We start from the raw sequence: 21,282 nt of genomic DNA on the forward strand, positions 1-21,282 counted from the left end.
AAAGTATCCGAAAAGTAGAAGATTATTGGTGCAATCTACCGCAGGTTAAGGTTGACTAAGTTTACCAAGCTCAAGTTGGTCCGAGTTTGAGTTTTGATATTTGACAATATATAAAAGAGAAGTCAAGTAAGTCACGGAAGGACCAGATACTTGACTTAAAAAGTTCTAACTGGAAGTTAGGTAAGGGAAAGTCCTAACTGAAAGTTAGGCAAGGGAAAGTTCTAACTAAGGTTAAGCAAGGGAAAATCCAACAGGAAGGTGAAAAGAAGAAAATCCAAATGGGTTAAGGAGGACCGCACTTGGTGAACAGAAGTCCAATGGGAAGGTTAGCAAGAGGAAAATCCAAGTGGGTCAAAGAGACCCGCATTTGGTGAACGGAAGTTCAATGAAAACTTGGCAAGGGAAAAGTCTAAGTGGATCAAAGAGGATTAGACACTTAGTGAAGAATCCCTGGCAGATAAAGGTTGTTTGGATGTTGGGTAACAGGAAGTCTCAGTAGGTCATAGATGATTGGATGTTGAGAGAAGGAAGTCTTGATAGGCTGAGGCCAAACAAATACCAAGCAAGACATAGATTCGGCCTTGAAAAGGTTGAAATTAGGGTTAGCAATCGATTGGTGGGCTTCACTAATCGATTGACAAATCCTAAACTTGGAATTTCAGGTTTGTTGCTCAAATCAATTGGTTTGATCGATTGAGGCAATCGATTAACAACTCATTTCGAAGAGTACAGTAGGATTCAGAATCAATTGGTAAATTGATAACCCGAAGGCCAATCGATTATGACAATCAATTGGTTGTTTTTTTTACGAAGCACAAAGGCTGTGGAATCAATTGTGGAAATTGATTGAGGCTAAGCCAATTGATCAGGCTAAACGATTATGAGTGTTTTTCATGAGAATAGAAAGATTCTAAATCAATTGAATCAATCGAGTAGAAGCTGTCAATCATTAATCGATTGGACAGGTGAAAAAGAGTCGTTATGTACGTTTTGAATGTTTGATCTAACGTGCTAATCGATTAAAAGTAAGGACAATCGATTAGGAGACGTTTTCCAACCTGACAACAACCCTAGAAAAGGAGTTCTCGTGGACATTTCGAGCAATCAATTTTTGAGGATTTGGAGGAGAAGTGTTGCTGCATTTTCAACTACCAAGAGGCAATCCAAAATGACATGCAAACATCAAAAGCAAGTTCTCATTGTAAAATGTTTAGCTTTCATTTCTCATTGTGTTTTGTGGTGCTTGTATTTTGTTCTTGTAAGAACAAGTTGTACGAGACTTTTCCAACTTGTAAGAAGGAGATTGTTCTTAGTGGATGTAATTGCTAGGAGTGGACTTTTGGATTAGTCACGTCCCGCTCTCAAGTGTCCTAACAAAGATTCCAGTGGAGAGAGATCACTAGGATTATTTGGATTAGTCATCTTAAAGATGGATACCGAGTAAATCTTGGAGTTGAGCAATTAGCATTAAGTTTGACGCAAGGTTTTGCTGCGCATTCAATCGACGAGCATGAGATTAAGATGAGAAACGATCGGAGCTCTTCACCCTCCTCTAGCTCAGACGTGTCCTAACGTGATAAAAAAATTTGAAAGTTCATAATTTTTTGACTCGGATTAAATAATATGATCTTTAATCTTTCCAAAATTTACAATTGTAACTCATCCAAATAATATCGTTTAAAATTTTTTCAAAAGTTTTGAAAGATTTTAGACTTTTTAAAGATTATTATCATCTTTCACGTAATTAGAATTTTAAGGCTATTTAAATAATTTTTTCAGAAATTTTTTCTGAATAAATTTTTTCCCCAAATTTGTTCTCCCTTTCTATTTGGTCAGTATTTACATCCTTTTCTATTGTCTCACATTTCGTTTTTCTCTCTTTCACCATCACTTCGATGCCCATGGGCTCAGGGTTATATTTATTTGATATTTGAAAAGTATTTTTCAAATTTTATTTAAATATATTTTTATCAATTTTAGAAAATAAAAAATTTATCTCAGATTATTTCAATTATTTGGTTCTCGCTACGTACCATATTATACAATTTGATAATTATGTTTAAAATACTAATTAATTAATTAACTTCCAGTCACATAATGACCAGACTATTTAATTAAAAAATTAGATATTTAATAATTAATTTTAATATAACCTGAAATTAAATTAGGATAATATTTTTTTTCTTTCACATTTAAAATTTATTAGTAATTGTTTTTATTATTTTTATATATAAAATATGTATAATTATGATTTTTTTTATTCCACGTCTTAAATTAATAATACTATAAGTAAAAAGAATTCTATAAATATTTTAGTCAATAATTTACAATAACTTACCGCTAGACTTCTAGACATCGTCCGTATATTATCCTACCATATGGTTTGATGTAGGAGTGTAATCAAGCCTAGTCGAATTATTAAATGTTTTAGTTTAACTCGTTTATAATCGAGCCGAGCTCGGTTTTATTTAATGAATATATTCATGGCTCACCAGTTTATTCGAACTTTTATCGAGCTTAATAAATATAAAATTTAAATTTAAATGTTCAATAAAAACTAAATTATATATTTAGAGAAAATTATAATATTCTTATTAAAATTTATAATTTTTTAATAAATAAATTTAATATATTTGTCTATATGTTTTATAAATAGAGTGTAAAATCTATAAATTCAATATTAAAATTAGTATTTTTTTTATTTAAAAATTTATTCATGAGCTTAATAAACATGTTCACAAGCTAACGAGCAGAGTATTGTTAAGTTTGAGCTTGATTTATTTATCTTAACGAATCTTATTAAACGAACTCAAGCGAACTTTTATCGAATCGAATTTTTAATAATTTATGAACGGCTTAATTCATTTACACCCTTAGTTTGATATATTTTTACAAAGTTAAATTGATGAGTCGGGTGCGGCTAATATATCTATTAAAATAGAAAAATATATCATAATTGTGGGACCTATTTATTATATTAATTCATACGAATAATTATGCGTAACGATTTTACTTTAATTATGGGAAATTTAGCCGATAGCGATTTAAATAAATAATATATGCTCAGAATTTCTAACCCTCCAAAAAGTTACACACACAAAAGTCAACATGATTTGACTTTTGATAGCCTTTTACTTGTCGCAGTGAACTTTTTTTTTTTTTTTTTTTTTTACTTTTTTCTAATTCAGTTCTGACCTCTAAATTTTAGATATTCATGATTAGCCTTTTTAAAACTAGTTTAATTCAGTGTTTCTCTCCCGAGTTACTTATTAATAAAACATAATGCAATTATGTAGTTTCTTAATTATTAGGGTCGAGCTAATGATTTTTTAATGGCGAAACTAAATTTTGCTTATAGATGTCACAAAAAATTAAAATAAAAAATAAATTTTGGATGATATTATTGACTATGCATTTTCGTCTCCAAAATACTTTTAAAAGGATCTCAATTTAGACAAACTAATATATACTTTCTTCCAAAGAAGCTAAATCGATAGGATGAAAATTATATGGACCAAATTGAGAATAATAATAAAGTAAATCCACCCCGAATTGATATATTCTTTGGTTTTTTTTGAACTTTAAAGTTTAACCCTTCTTTACGGGTGAAATTAGTTGTCGCATCTAATTCTTGTTCTACACATGACTCAAGGAATAAGCATATCTTTCTTTTACAATTTCAAGGTTTCATTTTTTGCGGCCAACTATGATTATCCCTTTCTTATCTTCGATAAAGTTTGGGAAAAAATAAAGAGAGATATCATACAAGTCGGTTCACCCGTGACTAAGTTCGAATTTGACATGATTCGGATCGTGCCTATAATATGATTCGTTAAAGATTGAGGATTATTGTTGTACTTAAGAGATTACGAGGGTATGTAATTTTAGAATTGAACATTACTTAATGATGTATTGGTTTGTAGCTTAGGTTTAGGAAGTGATTCATTTGAAACTTAGCATAGGTTTAGGAAGTCATAAGTGGAGTAAATCAATATCTTTAATATTTTAATTTAGCAAAGATATATTACAATTTACATCTAATATCCAAACTAACAAAATGGAACAATTAGTTTAATAAAATTATTCTTTTATTGCTAGTTTGAGTAAAATATTCCTAATTGCATTTTTAGATAGTTGAGCGTTTAAAAAGTAAATATTCACCTGCATTATCATAGAAAATAGCTAAATATTTTTTATCTTTCCAAATCAGTGAAAGTGAATAATTTTAATAGCACCCTTTCATTTTTAGTAAATCAAAATTAGATGCCTTTTTGAATAAATCAAATTAATAATTCATCCTTTTAATTTTGTACAAAATTGAAGTTGATAGTACTCTAAATTAATATTCCCATCAAAGGGATATTCTTATTTTTAAATAAAAAAAATAAAAAAGCACCCTCAATATTGAATATTAAAATTATTTTTTAAATTTAATTTAATAAAAAAACAATACATAGTGTACTTTTATATTAAAAAAAAATTATCAAACGAGTTAATATTGTTTAATTTTGATCAAAATTATTTTAAAAATATCAAAATCAATTTTAAATGGTCAAAATGACTACTACAATAGTAATAACTGCTATAATAATTTTAATTTTAATTAAATTTAAATAATTTTGTTCAAATTTATAAAGAATTTTTTTATATAAAATACTCTAGTTGAATCTACTTATTTTTACTTGTATAATTTATATATACATTTTTACTCATAATTATTACAACATACGAAAACAAGTATATTTTTAATAACTTTTTATATATACTGGTAATTCTGAGCGCTGTATATATATATATATATATATATATATAAATTTTATAAAATAAAAATTTTCTATCAAATAATTAAATAATATTATTCAATGGTAACATGATTTATTTTTGAGTGTCACACTCTCCTTCGTAAAAAAAAAAAATATATTACATTTAATCTTAGACAAAAGGTCACTCATAAATTGAATAAGCTATTGTAAGACCTATGTAATAGTGCAATGTAAAGATGACACTCGAGAATTTTATCAGTAAAATAGTACAATGCAAGGGTGACGCTCGAGAATCCTAGCTGTAAGCTAATGTAATAGACTCCCCTTATACAAAGTTAATTTAATATCATACTTAATCTTAGCTAAAAAGTTAAAAAAATAATATACTTTCTAATGTCGCCGACCCAAGATATTTATAGAAGCTTCTTTATCTCTATTGATTAATGAAAATTTTTTCTAATAATATATCGAGTCTTGAACTATAAATTCCTAATTGATGCGTCCGTAAAAATTACTTTAAAAAGTAATTATTTTTTATAAAATAGTAAGATATATATTTTTGATGATTCTATTAATTTAAGGCGTCATATATCTTTAGTTTTTATAGTAAAAGAATTACCTTTACCCTCTCTCAATATAAGTGGAACCAACCATTCTAGCTCTCTACACTCGGCAGAGAAATACAAGGCCAAAAGCAAGAATTCCACAAAGCATGGGCCTTGTCTTCTCCGGCGCCTCATGCAACCCAGCCGCCTCCCGCGTCGAGGAGGCCGACGGCGCCGACTCCTCCTCTACCGTGATCGCCGTCCACTCCGCCGCCGAGTGGTCCCAGAACTGGCAGTCTCACATTCAATCTAACAAGCTCGTAAATATCGATCAAACAACCCAGCTGACACAATTTTCTTTTATTATTTCAAATATTATATATATATATTCTTTCATTGCTTAATTTGGCTGGGTTAATTATATTATAAGATGGTGATCGACTTCACTGCGGCATGGTGCGGGCCGTGCCGGGCGATGGAGCCGGCGTTCAAGGCGATGTCTTCCCAATTCTCCGACGCCGTCTTCATCAAGATCGACGTCGATGAGCTCCGGGTGGGCACTCAATGATACACACAATATTATTCAATCAATCCCCACTAGTTCATGCTTTAGTTTAGTTTATTTTCTTCTATCGATAATTAAATAGAATTCAGTGGTCATGTGAATGGCGAATGAATTATGCAGAAGGTGGCGCAGCAGTGGAAGGTGGAGGCGATGCCGACATTTGTGCTGGTGAAGAGAGGGCGAGAGGTGGATAGGGTGGTGGGTGCCAACAAGGACGAGCTCAAGAAGAAGATCCAACTCCATCTCACCAACTGAATTAATTATATATAATTAAGCATGCATGAACTAATTAGTTATTAATTATAAGTTAAGTATGAATCAAGGGAGAGCATGCATGGTGTGAGTTATTTATGATTAATGGTATTTCTGATGAGATAAAAATATTTTAGTGTATTAGGCTCGATTCTATTAACCGATAAAAAAATTAATTAATTCGGACTATAGCTAAATTTAATCAATTTATAAAAAAAATAAAAAATCTTTATAATAATTTAATCTGCTTAAACAATTTTTAAAATTTTAAACTGAAATCCAGTTTATTTTTAAAAAAAAATGAACTTTCAAATAAATGGAACACATTTTTTAAATTAATTCGGTTCAATCGATTATTTCGATCTAAGTTCCCGAATTTAATTGATAATTCCTGCAGCTGTCGGATTTCATGTTGCCAGGATTTTGTGCCGCACGTGACAGACTTAAAAGGAATGGTTCCTTGAAATATGCTTAGGTTCTCATGAGCTAGCTGTATAAACGTACGAGCGTGTAAAGATGGATCTCAGGCCCAAATGATTCCTCTGCCACAGCCTTTTTCTTTTATGTAGTTTTCCTTCAAATTTTCACACACTGATATTGGACTGTTTTAACTTTTGATTTAGATATAAATTAAAATCATATCTTTTCTATATCAATTGTATGTATCGTATGAAATGAATCGTGAACTACTATTGATCTTATCGGGAATCTGAAGAGATGGAACTATCAAAATGACGTATCTGGAATGTTGACCACATCTCCATGACCCGGATGATGAATTATTTTCTATATTGACCGAGTCGTCAAAAGGCCTCTGGTCAACACTACCTGTAACCAGCGACCAAGTTGTCCTGGTTTCTAGTACCCCGATACTCGAGGCATGTCCCAAAAATATATAAGTCATATGTAAAAAAGGAGAATGATAACCTCCCTATATCTGGGCCCGCGAGGGCGGGACTTTCTATAGAATGATGGATTAGACGGGATGGAGAGTTGGGTCGACACGGATCGGTGGTAATACAAGTCGGAGGTCCCATGGAGCCAGGGAGTGGGAACATATGGATGACTCGAAGGTCGTCGGAACCATATCAGCTCGCAAGTCGAACACCACATCGGCTCACAGGCCGAACACCCTATCGGCTCACAGGCCGAACACCCTATTGGCTCGCAGGCCGAAGCAGATAAATACTACGGAATCTAAGAACTCAGGTGGCGGTTGTCCGAAGGGCAGAGACCGTGGATGAGGCGGCGGCGGTGACAACAGCCAAGGGAGGCGGTTGCGACAGCGGTGACTGCGGCAAACGTTGGAGGAGGCAATGGCGGCCGCTGGAAGAGGCGGCGGCGGCAGTGACAACGGCAGCCACAGCGGTGGCCATGAGGCGGTGAGGGCGTCAATGGCCGTGAGGATTGCGACGGCAGGCTGAGGAGGTGATAGGTGGCGACGACAGTACTCGTCGACGGTGTCAGCGTGGTGAAAGGAGGAGCGGCGACAGTCCCGTGCGTCCCTGTGCGTGAGGCGCCGGCGTGTCTACCCGAGAGCGGCGCTGGAGTTATCAGCCGGTATCGGCGTCGGACCACCAGAGGCGGCGGACCAACACCCATGCCCCTTTTTCTCCTGGCGGCGGAAAAAACCATCCCCCCCCCAACACACACACAACAATGTCATCTCCCTCTCCTTAAAACCCTACACCGTGAAAGGACTAAAATGCCTCCTCTCCTTCTCCTTATTTCTCCTACACCCTTATGCTACATCCGCATGAACTATATAATTGTAACAATTATGAATCACTATAAACTAAACACTCGATGTCACAAAGTTTGATCAGTTATCCATATGATATGTGCTTGACGATAAGAACACAGAAAACTCTCCGTTTCATGATTAACAAATTATTTAAGTCATAATAATATTAAATATTATTAAAACAGGTTAAACCAGATCCTGTTGAGTTATCAAATAGGGTTAAAATATGATACCGTCTAAAAGCGATGAGCAATGGATAATTGGTGAACTGGCTTGGAGGTTGACTTGAAGAAGATTTCGAACTAGGAACGCCTATAAGCACGAGCAGAAAAGATCAAAAGAAAAACTATTAATATGCAGGTCAGGGGATTCCTGAGCAACTACTTCTACGATTAAGTCAGAATCTTAGAAAGAAAAAAACAATGGAAGGAGAAGTAAGTTCGTAGACTCACGTACCTATACTAGTGGAGAGGGGCCCCTTTACAACGCCTCTATGATCTTCACATTTAATGAAACATCGTATCACTGCTAGACAGCTTGTGCAATTGTGAAGAATTAAATGTTTTATTTTATAATATTTATTGGAAGTTTTTCCGAGTCTTAGTTTGTCCGAGTCTTTAGGTGTTTAGCTATTTGATTTCATGGCTGAAAAAGTGTCTTGGGTGATCCTATTATATAGGAGACATGGTTTATTGCTAGCTTGAAATATTCTAATGTAAAGCCTATTTATAGGCTCTTTGTCTTCATCAATTAATTAAGCATTTTTCATTCCAACACGTCTCTTTTATTTTTCTTTGCCATTATATCAGTGGTATTAGTTCATCTTGCAGCAGCAAGACTCAATGACCTTTGAAAATAATTTTGAGCAACCTATGATTCCACGTATTGATGGTCACTATGACTATTGGAGTATGCTAATAGAGAATTTTCTACCGTCAAAAGAGTATTGATCAATCATTGGATTTGGAATTCAAGTACTAGCAACATATGCAGTCTTAATTGATGTCTAGAAAATAGAGTTAGAAGGGATAAAACTCAAAGATTTGAAGGCAAAAAATTACCTTTTCCAGGCAATTGATCGTCCCATCTTAGAAACAATTCTTAGCAAAGAAACTTCCAAAGATATTTGAGATTCCATGAAGAAAAAATATCAAAGCTCTGCTAGAGTGAAACGTGCACGCTTTAAACTTTGAGAAGAGATTTTAAGACTCTACACATGAAGGATAAGGAATCTATCACTAGTTATTGTGCCAGGACTATAGAGATCAACAATAAAATGTGATTTCATGATGAGAAGATGGGAGATGCCACCATTGTGGAGAAGATATTGTGTTCTCTAACACCAAAGTTTGATTATATTGTGTGTTCCATTGAAGAATCCAAAGACAAAGATGCATTTTCTTTTGATGAACTATAGAGTTCCTTGCTGGTCCATGAACAGAAGATGAACCAAAGATCAACTTCAGAAGAGCAAGCTTTAAAGGCTTCTAACTCTAGAGGGAGGGGTAGAGGTAGAGGAAGGGGAGATCAAGGTCATAGAGATGACAGCAGGTATTTCGAAGTCGATAATAGTCATTTTCGGGGTAAAGATAGGATGAAATCAACATTTTGATAAATCAAATGTAGAGTGTTTTAGATATCATAAATTTGAACATTATCGTTTTGAATGTTATACTAAGCTACTTGAAGACAAAGAAAAGGAAGCGCAATCAAATTTTGCCGAAAAACAAGAAGTGGAAACTTTGTTAATGGTTGTTCAAGCTAATTAAAAACCTGAGCCTGATGTTTGGTATGTGGATATTGTTGGTACTCTAAGGTGGTTTTGATGTGATCAACCAACTCAAGTTAGGTCCTGTTGATTTTTAACCTTGTGTCTAAGTGTGTATGAACTTAGGAGCATAGGAAGTCGAGCAAAAGACGCAGCTAGCGAGAAGGATAACACGAGAGAGAGTCGATAGGCTTGGTGTGTCCGAGGGACGAGATGCTATAGAAGAGTACGTGGGTGGATGAGAAGAGAGCGTGTCATGTTTCCGAGAGATGAGAAACCAGAGTGGAAGGTTGCTCGAGGAGACGAACAAAAAGACGCATCCAGCGAGAAGGACGACATAGGAGAGAGCTATCAAGCTCTGTGCGTCCGAGGGACGAGGCGCTATGAAAGATTATGGCGACGGACGAGAAGGAAGCACGCGGCGATTCCGAGGGACGAGAAGTTAGGAGTGGAAGGTTGTTCGAGAAGATCAGAAATTGGGTTCGGGTGAGCCTTATTTCGGATGACGAGTGTAGCCGGAGCGAAAGACTCGGACAAAGGCGAGTGGAATCAGAGCAAAATACTAGGACCGAAAGTCAACAGGCTGTTGACCTTCTTGGTCCGAGCGCTCGGAACCAGTCCGGGCGTCACTAGACTCCGGGCGCCCGAAACCCTTCCAAGCGTCCGAACCAGGATCTTTTTCCTGATCAGCCAAACGTGATCTGTTGCAATGGAGATAAAGTTGTATCCCCCTCTAGGCGCCTGGAACCCTTCCAGGCGCCCTGACCAGGGCTATGAATACAGCCCTGGTCCCAAAAGCTGGATAGGGACTTGAGAAACACTTGTAATTGATTCTAGCTTTGTTATTGTGAGCCATCAACGTTGCAAGAGGCTTCTCCGCCTGAAGGAGACTTTGATAGTGAGCTTCAACTGTCTTAGATTAATAAACTTCCCAGTTATAACCAAGTAAATCTTTTGAGCCTCTTCTTTCTTTTAGTCTCTTATTTATTATATGCAAGTGTTAGTTTAATTTAGCTATAAAAGATCGAGAAAGATTGTTTTAATTTTACAGGGCTATTCACCCTCCTCTAGTCGGCCGCCCCAAGATCCTAACAGATACGGGCTGCAATAACCATATGTGTGGAAGTAAGTCTTCTTTTTCTTATTTAAATAAAGGCTTTCATTCTACAGTAAGTTTTGGTGATTGCTCCACTGTGAAAGTGATAGGGTAAGGGTAATATAAAGATAAGAACCAAGAATGGTTCTATAGAAACAATTTCTAATGTCCTTTACGTTCCAACATTGAAAAATAATCTATTAAGTGCCGATCAATTACAAGAAAAGGATTATGTAATCACTATTTAAAAGGGTGTTTGTAAGATTTATAATCCCACTAGAGGAGTCATTGATGTTGTGCAAATGAGTTCAAACAGGTTATTTCCATTGATGATTATAAGTGTGCAATCTTGTTTGGTAGCTGAAGTAAAAGACCCTTCTTGATTGTGGCATTTTCGTTATGGCCACTTGAGTTTTGGTGGATTGAAGATCCTTTAGCAAAAAAATATGGTGATAGATCTTCCTCAGATTAGTATTCCTTCGCAAGTTTGTGAAGAATGTGTTGTTGGCAAACAACATCGTTCTCAATTTCCTCAGGGGAAGTCATGGTAAGCAAAAAATATTTTGGAGCAAATTCATTCTGATACATGCAGCCCGATAACATCATGTTCTAATGGAGGTAAAGGATACTTAATTACCTTCATTAATGATTATACTCGAAAAACTTGGGTTTATTTTTTACAAGTAAAATCAGAAGTATTTTGTGCATTTCAGAGCTTCAAGGCTCATGTAGAAAATGAAACAAGAAACACCACGAAGACCCTCCGAACAAATCATGGTGGAGAATATTACTCGACTAAATTTGAAGGTTTTTGTGAAGCTCATGGTATTCAAAGAGAGCTGACAGTTACTTTTGTTGGATCGTAGACGTTCGATAGAAAGGGGGGGTGAATATCGATTATATAGAAAAATCGTCGATAAGAGTAAGCGCAGCGGAAAAAGTAAGCAATGCTAACACAGATTAATTTTACTTGGTTCGGAACCTGTGTCAACTCCTACTCCAAGACCCGCACTCGTTGAGTGCTTTCGGTGGGCAATCACTAGCAGATCGAAAATTATTACAAACTAAGTGCTGAAATGCTGATGAAAATAAAAGCGATACCGACAAAGGAATAAATCGAAAAGGAAAAAGTGCGTTGTCGGAGCTTCGTTAGCGTTGCAAGAGCGTAGAGCAGCAGAGCAAGCAGTAGAAGATCTTCTTGTCAGTTGTTGTTCTAGGCTCCACCTCTACAGGCTCGGGGCACCTCGGATTCCTTCCGGGCACCCTGGTGAGACGTGGCAGGTCCAACCAGCGAGCTCCACGTGACGATGGTGCGATTAAGATAGAAATTGCTGTTCCGGGCGCCCGGACCACCTTTCTCCAGAGATTCCTTCTCCTGCAAGACAAGGTTAGTCCGAGGCAAATATATAATATGTTTCCTGCAAAACAAAGTGTTAGCACAGTTTATAAATTCAATATCAAAAGTATGACTTAGATTCCGTCTTTCTGAGACCGGAATCTAGTCACGATCTCGACTTAGATATCCAAAATGGATCTAAGCCGGATCAACGCCTAATGTTCCCTTCCCGGGAACGCGTCCTCACAGTCACTCCCTTCCAGTGACTTACCTTTACTCACCTGCAGACGTCCGGTCAGCCCTTCGACCCGTTTAGATTTCTCGCCAGCTATCCGGTCAGCCCTTCGACCTAGCTGGACTTCGTGCCAAGCGTCTGGTCAGCCCGTCGACCCGCTTGGGCTTCGTGCCAAATGTCCGGTCAGCCCGTCGACCCATTTGGACTTCGTGCCAAGCGTCCGATCAGCCCGTCGACCCGCTTGGACTTTGTGCCAGACATCCGGTCAGCCCGTCGACCTGTCTGGACTTCGCCTGCACACTCGGTCAGAGTGTTAGATAACGACAAACCTAACTTAACCTGATTTGTCATTCATCAAAACCTGAGTTAGATCGTTAGTGGTAACCGCACCAACAACTTTTACACTCCAACAAAATGGTGTATCAGAGAGAAATAACAGAATCATCCTCAATATGGTGAGAAGTTTGTTGACAAAAGGGAGAATTCCAAAAACATTTTGGCCTGAAGCAGTAAATTGGAGTATTCACATCTTAAACAGAAGTCCTAGACTTGTTGTTCCAAATATGACACCAAAGGAAGCTTAGAGTGGAAGAAAATCAACTGTAGATTATTTTAAAATTTTTGGCTACATCGTTACGCACATATCCTGAATGAGAAAAGAAAGAAACTTAATGATAAGGGGGAAAAGTGTGTCTTTCTTGGTGTTAGTGAAGTATTCAAAGCATATAAATTGTTTAATTCACAAACCAAGAAGATTGTGACAAGCCGAGATGTTGTCTTTGATGAGAAAAACAATTGGGATTGGAATAGGTAGCAACCTACTCAAGTTCTTTTTGACAATGATTCTGGAAGAGAGCCAACATTAGCAATCTTTATGCTTGAAAATTCATCAGAAGCTAATCCAACAACTACTGAAATTTTGCCAACAACAACAGAAGCTACTGATACAATAGCTCAATTTCCTCGTCAGATTCGAAGAAAGTCTACATGGATGGAAGACTATGAGGTAACAGAAATTGAAGATTCAATCACTCATTTTACTTTATTTTCATATTGTGATTTTACAACTTTTGAAAGTATCATTAAAGATGCAAAATGGCGTAAGGCAATGGATGATGAAATTGAAACCATTGAAAGAAATGATACTTGGGAGTTGACTGATCTTCCAAAGAGCACAAAACCATTGGTGTAAAGTGGGTCTTCAAAACAAAGCTAAAAGAAAATGGTGAAGTTAACAAGTATAAGGCGTGTTTAGCAGCAAAGGGATATAAGTAAGAATATGGAATCGATTATATAGAAGTTTTTGCTCTCGTTGCAAGACATGGCACAATCAAATTGGTGATCGCATTGACAGCATAGAACTTGTGGTCTATTTACTAGCTAGATGTCAAATCAATATTCTTGCATGGAAACTTGGAGGAACAGGTATTTATAGAACAACCCCTTGGTCATATTAAGATCAGAAATGAGCATAAAGTGTATAGATTAAAGAAAACCCTTTATGGATTAAAAAAAAGCTCCACGAGCTTGGTATAGTCACATTAATGCCTATTGTTTAAAAGAAGGCTTTTACAAATGTCCATACGGGCACACACTTTTTGTTAAAATTGGAGATAAGGGAAAACTGCTCATTGTCTGCTTCTATGTAGATGATCTTATATTTGCTAGAACTAATGATGTTATATTTAAAGAATTCAAGAAATCTATGATGATTGAATTTGAAATGTCTGATCTTGGTATGATGCATTACTTCTTTGGCATAGAAGTAGTGCAATCAGCTAATGAAATCTTTATTTCTCAAAAGAAGTATGTGCGAGAAATTTTGGACATGGACAGTACAATTTACAAGCAAATTGTTGGTTGTTTGATGTATTTAACTGCGACAAGGCCAGATATAATGTATTATGTGAGTTTAATAAGTAGATATATGGAAAATTCAATAGAAATACATTTGTTAGATGCCACAAGAATCCTTCATTACTTACAAGGAACTAAAGATTTTAGGTTATTCTACAGGAAGAGTGAAAAGTTAGAGTTGTTCGGGTTTACTGACAGTAATTATATAGGAGATCAAGATGATAGAAGAAGGATTTCAAGCTATGTTTTTATGTTGGGCACAAGGGCCATATCATGTTCTTCTAAGAAGCAACCAATTGTTTCCTTATCAACTACAGAAGCTGAATTTATTGCTACAACAGTTTGTGCTTGTGAAGCTATCTGATTGAGAAGAATTCTTGAAGAGTTTCAATTCAAACAAGTTAAAGCTACTATAGTTTTTTGTGACAACAACTCAGCAATCAAACTCTCTAAGAATCTTGTGCTACACGGAAAAAGCAAACATATCAATGTGAAGTATTATTTTTTAAGAGATCTCAACAATGACAGAACAATCAAACTGGTTTATTATTGAAGTGAAGATCAAGTTGCAGATATATAGACCAAGCCTCTCAAGTTGGCTATAATTGTAAGGTTGTGTGGTCTACTTGGAGTTTGTTCACGTGTTGTTGTTGTTTTCTTTTAAACTGATTTCTATATATTTCAGTTTAAGGGAGAGTGTTAAGAGTTAAATATTTTATTTTATAATATTTATTGGAAGTTTGTCAGAGTCTTTAAGTGTTTAGCTATTTTATTTCGTGATTGAGAAAGTGTCTTGGGTGATCTTATTATATAGGAGATATGGTTTAATGCAAGGTTGAAATGTTCTAACATAAAACCTATTTATAGGCTCTTTTTCTTCATCAAGTAATAGAGTTTTTTCATTCCAACACGCCACTTTTGTTTTTCCTTGCCATTGTATCACTAATTGTCATACTTTCATCATATCCAGCGGTCTAATCGTAGGCCTGGAAGAAGTATGTCGTATTTATCCAAAGATACAGTCACTCCAATCCTCTGACAAACCCATGTGTCGTATTAATGGTGAAATAGACTCATGTGTCGAAATTCCTATTGGGTTGCTAGTCATTTAACTCATCTACAAGAAGATGGGCCAAGAATATGGAGCCCAATCTCTGATGAAGGGTGACTGGTTCATGATAGCACCCCAGTGGTGAGATGGACCTTAGGAAGTTCAGTTAGAGATATCCGATTGGTATGGGATGGGGAGCAGAGCCTCATAAGTAGTAGAGTGGGGAGTGGGACCCCAATAATACCTGAATGGGGAGCTGGGCATCTAAAAATATGTCTGATCAACATTAACTGATCAGGATGTGATGGGGAGTAGAGTCCCACAAATAATTGAGAGGGGAGTGGGGCCTCGGTAATATCTGAGTGGAGAGCTAGGTCTCTCAAAGTATGTTCGATCGATATTAGTCGATTGGGTTGTGATGGGGAGCAAAGTCCAAAAGTAACTGAGTGGAGAGTGGGACCTCGATAATATCTGAGCCGGGACCTCAAAGTATGTTCGATCGGCATTAGCTGATCGGGATATGATGAGAACAATGCCCCGTAAGTAATAAAGCCAGGAGCAGAGCCCTGATAATATCTGAGCCGGGAGCTGGACCTCGAGAGTATGTCCGATCGGCATTAGTCGATTAGAATGTGATGGAGAGCAGAGCCCTACAAGTAACTGAGCAAGGAGCAGGGCTCCGATAATATCTGAGTGGGGAGTTAGGTCCTTGAGAGTATGTTCGATCGGCATAAGCCGATCGGGATGCGATGGAGAGTGAAGCCGCGTAAGTAACTAAGCGGAGAGCGAAACCCCGATATATCTGAATGGGAAGCTGGCCCCTGAGAGTATGTCCAATCGGCATTGTTGATCGGGATGTGGCCCCGATAATATCTGAGGCGGGAGCTGGACCCCCGAGAGTATGTCCGATCGGCATTAGCCAATCAGGATGTGACGGAGAGCAGAGCCCCGCAAGTAATTGAGCAGGGAGCGAGGCTCTGATAATATCTGAGTCGGGAGTTAGGTCCTTGAGAGTATGTCTGATCGGCATCAGCCGATCAGGATGAGATGGAGAGTGAAGCCGCGTAAGTAACTAAGTGGAGAGCGAAACCCCGATATATCTGAATGGGAAGTTGGACCCCGAGAGTATGTCCAATCGACATTGCTGATCAGAATGTGATGTGGAGCTTAGCCCTGTAAATAATGGAGAACAGAGTTGGGTCCTAATAATGTCTGAGTGGAGAGTTGGACCCCTTAGAGTATGTCCGATCGACATTAGACGATCGGGATGTGATGGGGAGCAGAGCCCCGTAAGTAACTAAGCGGGAAGCGGGGCCACTCGGGGTGTTCTGTTGGCCTTTGGCCAATCGACATGAGGAGATTCCACCTGACATGTTACTCAGGTTTGATCTACCTTGAACTTTAATTGTCATTGATCCTGTCCGAATCGCTGAACCAAAGGACGCTGGGCACGTGGCACGCTCCTAGTCGATGGAGTGGATCTCCGGCTGGTCAAACGAAGCTCCGGTGATCCTGCACCAAAGTCGAGCCGGGAAGGGATTCCCGGCGGCGACCCTCCGATGCTCAAGTCAGGTAAGTGGTGGAAAAAGCGGCTACCAAGTTTGTGTTATGCGTACCTTTGGCGGAGTAATAGGCTCTTTATATAGGACGGAGAAGGAACTAATGCATGTCCACCGAGGTGCATACGTGTCAGCAACCCATACCCCGGTATGCACCTGTCAGAGAGCTTACCTGACACCATACTGCTACAGTCCGAGCATGTTCTTCGATGGGACAACAGGACCTCCCGTTGTCAGACTAGGAGTATGGCGTAGCCATACGACTTGACAGCTGTCAGAAGATGTTCCCGTCTTTTACCCATCGCCCGACCGGAACGTCCGGCCGGGCGGGCGGGCGAAGAACGTTGTCCGGACGGCCTTAATTCCTTGCGCCGGCCGGGAGGCACGTCCTTCCGCTCGGTCGTTATGTACTGCTTCATTTGAGCGTCGGAACCCTGGTCCCTACCAAGGTGCCTTTTACTACCAGATTTCCCTTTCTTCCGAGTCCGGTCGGCTCGTCCCTTTCCGACGAGCCACTGGACCCTTTGATCTCCCCGTGGCGTTGACCCCTCCTTATGGGGTTCCGGATTCTTACCGTCGGATCACTTGCCCTCCTCTCGAGTCTAGTCGAAGGAGGCAAAGTCCGACTGACTGGACTGCCGATCTGCCTGAGCAATGATCATTGCATTAGGCCGCTCGGCCAGGCATAAGGATGCTTATCCGTGCGGCGGTACCTGTCCGTTCGGCGATATTTTGTCCATGCCTTGTGTTTTCTTGAAATCCACGCCCGTTGTTCTCCCATGCTACCCATCACGTGCTCTGCGCACGGTAAGGGGAGCTCATTAAATGCGACTAGTAACCGGCTGACACGTGGCGATCGTGCATTTGTCAGCGTATGGCGGTTGCGTCACTTCCGACGGGACAGCCGCCGTTTGAAATGGACGGCTAGATGACAACCTCGATATCAACGACCTGGATCGGACGGTGGAGATCGCTCCCCGGCGGCGATATAAAGCCCTTGACTCCATTTCCGCCGCATTTCGCCCTCTTCGTTTCCAGACCCCTGTCGTTCCTCCTTTTGCCGGCGACCTTGTGCTCAGGCTTTCCGACGACCATACGGCTTCTTCCGATCATCTTCCTCGCTTGTAAGACCTTTTTCTCGCTCCCGACGCTTTCTTCTTTCTGTTAATCATCTTTTTCAGTCGGTTTTCCTCCATTGCTTGAACCCTCCTCTTCTATCCCGCATTCTGGCCTTTCGATCATGACCAGTACCTCGCAGTCGACCGGCGGTACTCCGGGTCTTTGGTACTTGAACATGGAAAGCCGGTTCGACGAGGAAGACGCCTTGCGCCTCACTCGAGCATATGACCTACCGATCGACCACCAAATAGTGTTAGCCACACCGTCCGATCGGCCTCACGATCCGCCGCCCGGCACTGTTGTTTTCTTCCGGGACCAATTTCTGGCCGGCCTACGTTTTCCACCCCACAAGTTTTTCTTAGAAGTTTGCAATTATTTCCGCATTCCGCTCGGCCAGGTAGTTCCCAACTCTATTAGGTTGCTGAGCGGAGTGATAGTTTTGTTCAAACTGAACGGCGTTCCCTTAACCCCAAAAATCTTCCACTACTTCTACTATCCCAAGCAAGCCGAGTGGGGCACTTTTGTTTTCCAGTCTAGGATAGGCTTCGTCCTTTTCGATAATATGCCGAGCTCCAACAAACATTGGAAGGAGCATTTTTTCTATATACGTTTTCCCGAACGGCCAACTTTTCGCACCAAGTGGCAGACGGCGATGCCATCGCAACTGGAGCTCGGCAAATTTAGAGGTGACGCGGCCTACCTTCATGCAGCCGAACGGCTAGTTGGCCAGCGCTATCATATTGACAAACTACTCCTCCCGGGAGTAATGCACATATTCGGCTTGTCCTCTACCACAACCGATCTGCCCTGCAGCATGAGTAAGTTTCCTTATCTTCCCATTTGTTTTGTTCTAACTGATTTATTTTTTGCTCCTGCTGCTGAAGTCATGTGGCGCGCCAAAGCTACCGAGAAGCTCAAACTGAAGGCCGCTCAGATTGAGGCGGTGACGAACAAGGAGGCCGCCGAACGGGGCCTTGCTCCGGCTGATCCGGCAGGCGAAGAAGGTGAGGGGATGCCCACTGTCCCCAAAGCCTCAGACGTCCCAACTCCTCATGATGAGGCCGCGGGTGACATAGAACCTCCTACCGAAACTGAGGTGGAGGGCCGTTCGGCCGATGATGTGCCGCTACGCACTAGGAAACGCCGACGACCGGAATCCGCCCCTGCCTCTACACTTGATGAGCCACAACCCGAGCGGGGCGCGGATGCACCGGTGCAGTCTGGGACGGTTTCCCTCGAGAGTACCCCGACCCCTCAGGGTTCTCCGAGGGCCAGTTCGGAGGTGCCGTCTTCCATCCCTTCAAGAACTTTGCGCCGTATCAGGCGTTTAGGCGAGCTACCCTCCTCGTCTGCTGGTGGGCCGTCTCAGAGCGAGCTGAGCGGCCAGAATTTACTTAAAACCGTTCTGCGCCTTCCTTCGGAGGAGTACATGGCTGCTGCTGATCGGCCAGTGTTTCCTGAGCAGATGATCACCCTGACGGGCCCTTTCACCCAAGCTTGGTTGGATGCTCGGCGACGAATAGCTGCGCTAACTCCCGGGCAGCTCGGCGACAACAACCTTCAGTCAGCCACAGGGGTATGCTCTCCCTCCCCCCTTTTTTTCGTGTATTTGAATTAAGTTTTTAACCTGCCCACGTTTGCTAGCAGAACTGGGTGGAGCAGATCGCCATTAGCGATCGGTTGGCCGAACTGGAGGATGAACTGAAGAAACAGAAAGCAGCGGGGGAGGCCAGGCAGTCGACGGCCGCTCTGGAGAAGTCCCAAAAACTGCTGGATGCCGAGCGGAAAAGGGTGTCCGATCTGGCGAGCAAGGTCGTTCGGCTTGAAACAATGATTAAACAACGAGACAAGGAGATCAAGACGGCGACCACTTGGAAGCAACAAGCCATCAATGATATGGACCGCATGAAGGTGGAGATCCGGGGGCTGGAGCAACGCATCAAAGACTTGGACGCCCTGCTGACCACCGAGAAGGAGAGCCGCTCGGCTGATCTCCAGAGATTTGATGGGGACTTGAAGGAGCTTCAAGCTGCCAGTGATGCCGCCCACTCCGCGCTCAAGGAATACCAAGAGGGGGAGTCGGCCCGCTCGGATGAAGTGAGGAAGGCGTTCCTCCATTCGAAAAACTTCGGAGAGAAGTTTACCGACAAGATATCCCTCACTTTCGAGGAGGCGATCAAGGCGGCAGTGGGCTATCTGAAGACCAAAGGCCACCTGTCTGCCGAGCTGACCATCCCCCCCGAGGATCTAGCGAGCGTGATGGACACCATCCCCGACGCTCTTTTTGATTTTGATGTGTGAGGAGCGTTTCTGTAACTTTTTTGAATTCCCGCCGTTCGGCCCCGCTTATCTCTGTAATGACTTTTTTGGCTTGCATATTAGATAATCTTCTGTTCCTTTCACTTTCTATTTTGGCAAGAAATTTTTCCCTCGTCCCAACTTTAAGTGTTCTTTAAAACTCTTCCGCTCGGCACCTCGCTACGCCAGATAAGCGAATTGTCTTTAATGTCTTTCATCATGCGACTAAGCAGCCGCTCGGCGCACGGACGGCGCTCGTTCACTTGCTCGCATTTTTAATTCCGGTTAACCATCTTTTGCTTCGCGCCTCGCCTCAAAGGGGTTTTTGCTGGATTTTCGCAAGGCCTTCTGCTCGGACGTTTATAGACGCCGGCTCGTCTCTCGCTCATTAACGTCAGAGCTCGACGGCGCGGATATTTATAGCCGGTCGGCGCGGCTCTCGATCTTTAACGACGGGGCTCGTCGGCCTTCTGCTCGGGGATTTATAGACGTCGGCTCGTCTCTACGGTTTAACGTCTGGGCTAGACGGCGCGGATATTTATAGCCGATCGGCGCGGCTCTCGATCTTTAACGACGGGGCTCGTCGGCCTTCTGCTCGGGGATTTATAGACGCCGGCTCGTCTCTACGGTTTAACGTCTGGGCTAGACGGCGCGGATATTTATAGCCGGTCGGCGCGGCTCCCGATCTTTAACGACGGGGATCGTCGGCCTTCTACTCGGGGATTTATAGACGCCGGCTCGTCTCTACGATTTAACGTCTGGGCTAGACGACGCGGATTTTATAGCCGGTCGGCGCGGCTCTCGATCTTTAACGACGGGGCTCGTCGGCCTTCTGCTCGGGGATTTATAGACGCCGGCTCGTCTCTACGGTTTAACGTCTGGGCTAGACGACCTTTCAGGCTAATTTTGATTCTTCCGTTCGGCGAAGCTTTTTGCCCTCCTTTTTATCACTTTTGCTTCCGACGTTATGAGGATATAGGCTAACCGAAAATATACAAAGAATTAGCGCCATATTACACCACTTTGCTTCCCGCACGTGGCCTTCGATTTTTGTGTCAATGCTTGGGTATCGTACGCCCGGCCGAACGGCACGG

General features: G+C 40.8%; 1 protein-coding gene across 1 annotated transcript; it reads left to right on the forward strand.

Annotated features, from left to right (window-relative positions):
* The first annotated feature begins 5,434 nt into the window (after positions 1 to 5,434).
* Positions 5,435 to 6,266, forward strand: LOC121989888 (thioredoxin H2-2-like). The gene is made up of 3 exons (XM_042544189.1): positions 5,435 to 5,628; positions 5,739 to 5,861; positions 5,994 to 6,266. The coding sequence occupies exons 1-3, from the start codon at positions 5,476 to 5,478 to the stop codon at positions 6,126 to 6,128; spliced, it is 411 nt and encodes a 136-aa protein (XP_042400123.1). The 5' UTR covers positions 5,435 to 5,475; the 3' UTR covers positions 6,129 to 6,266.
* Positions 6,267 to 21,282: the final 15,016 nt, after the last annotated feature.

The sequence above is a fragment of the Zingiber officinale genome, chromosome 6B, assembly GCF_018446385.1.
Source record: "Zingiber officinale cultivar Zhangliang chromosome 6B, Zo_v1.1, whole genome shotgun sequence".
In the NCBI taxonomy this organism is placed as follows: Eukaryota; Viridiplantae; Streptophyta; class Magnoliopsida; order Zingiberales; family Zingiberaceae; genus Zingiber; species Zingiber officinale.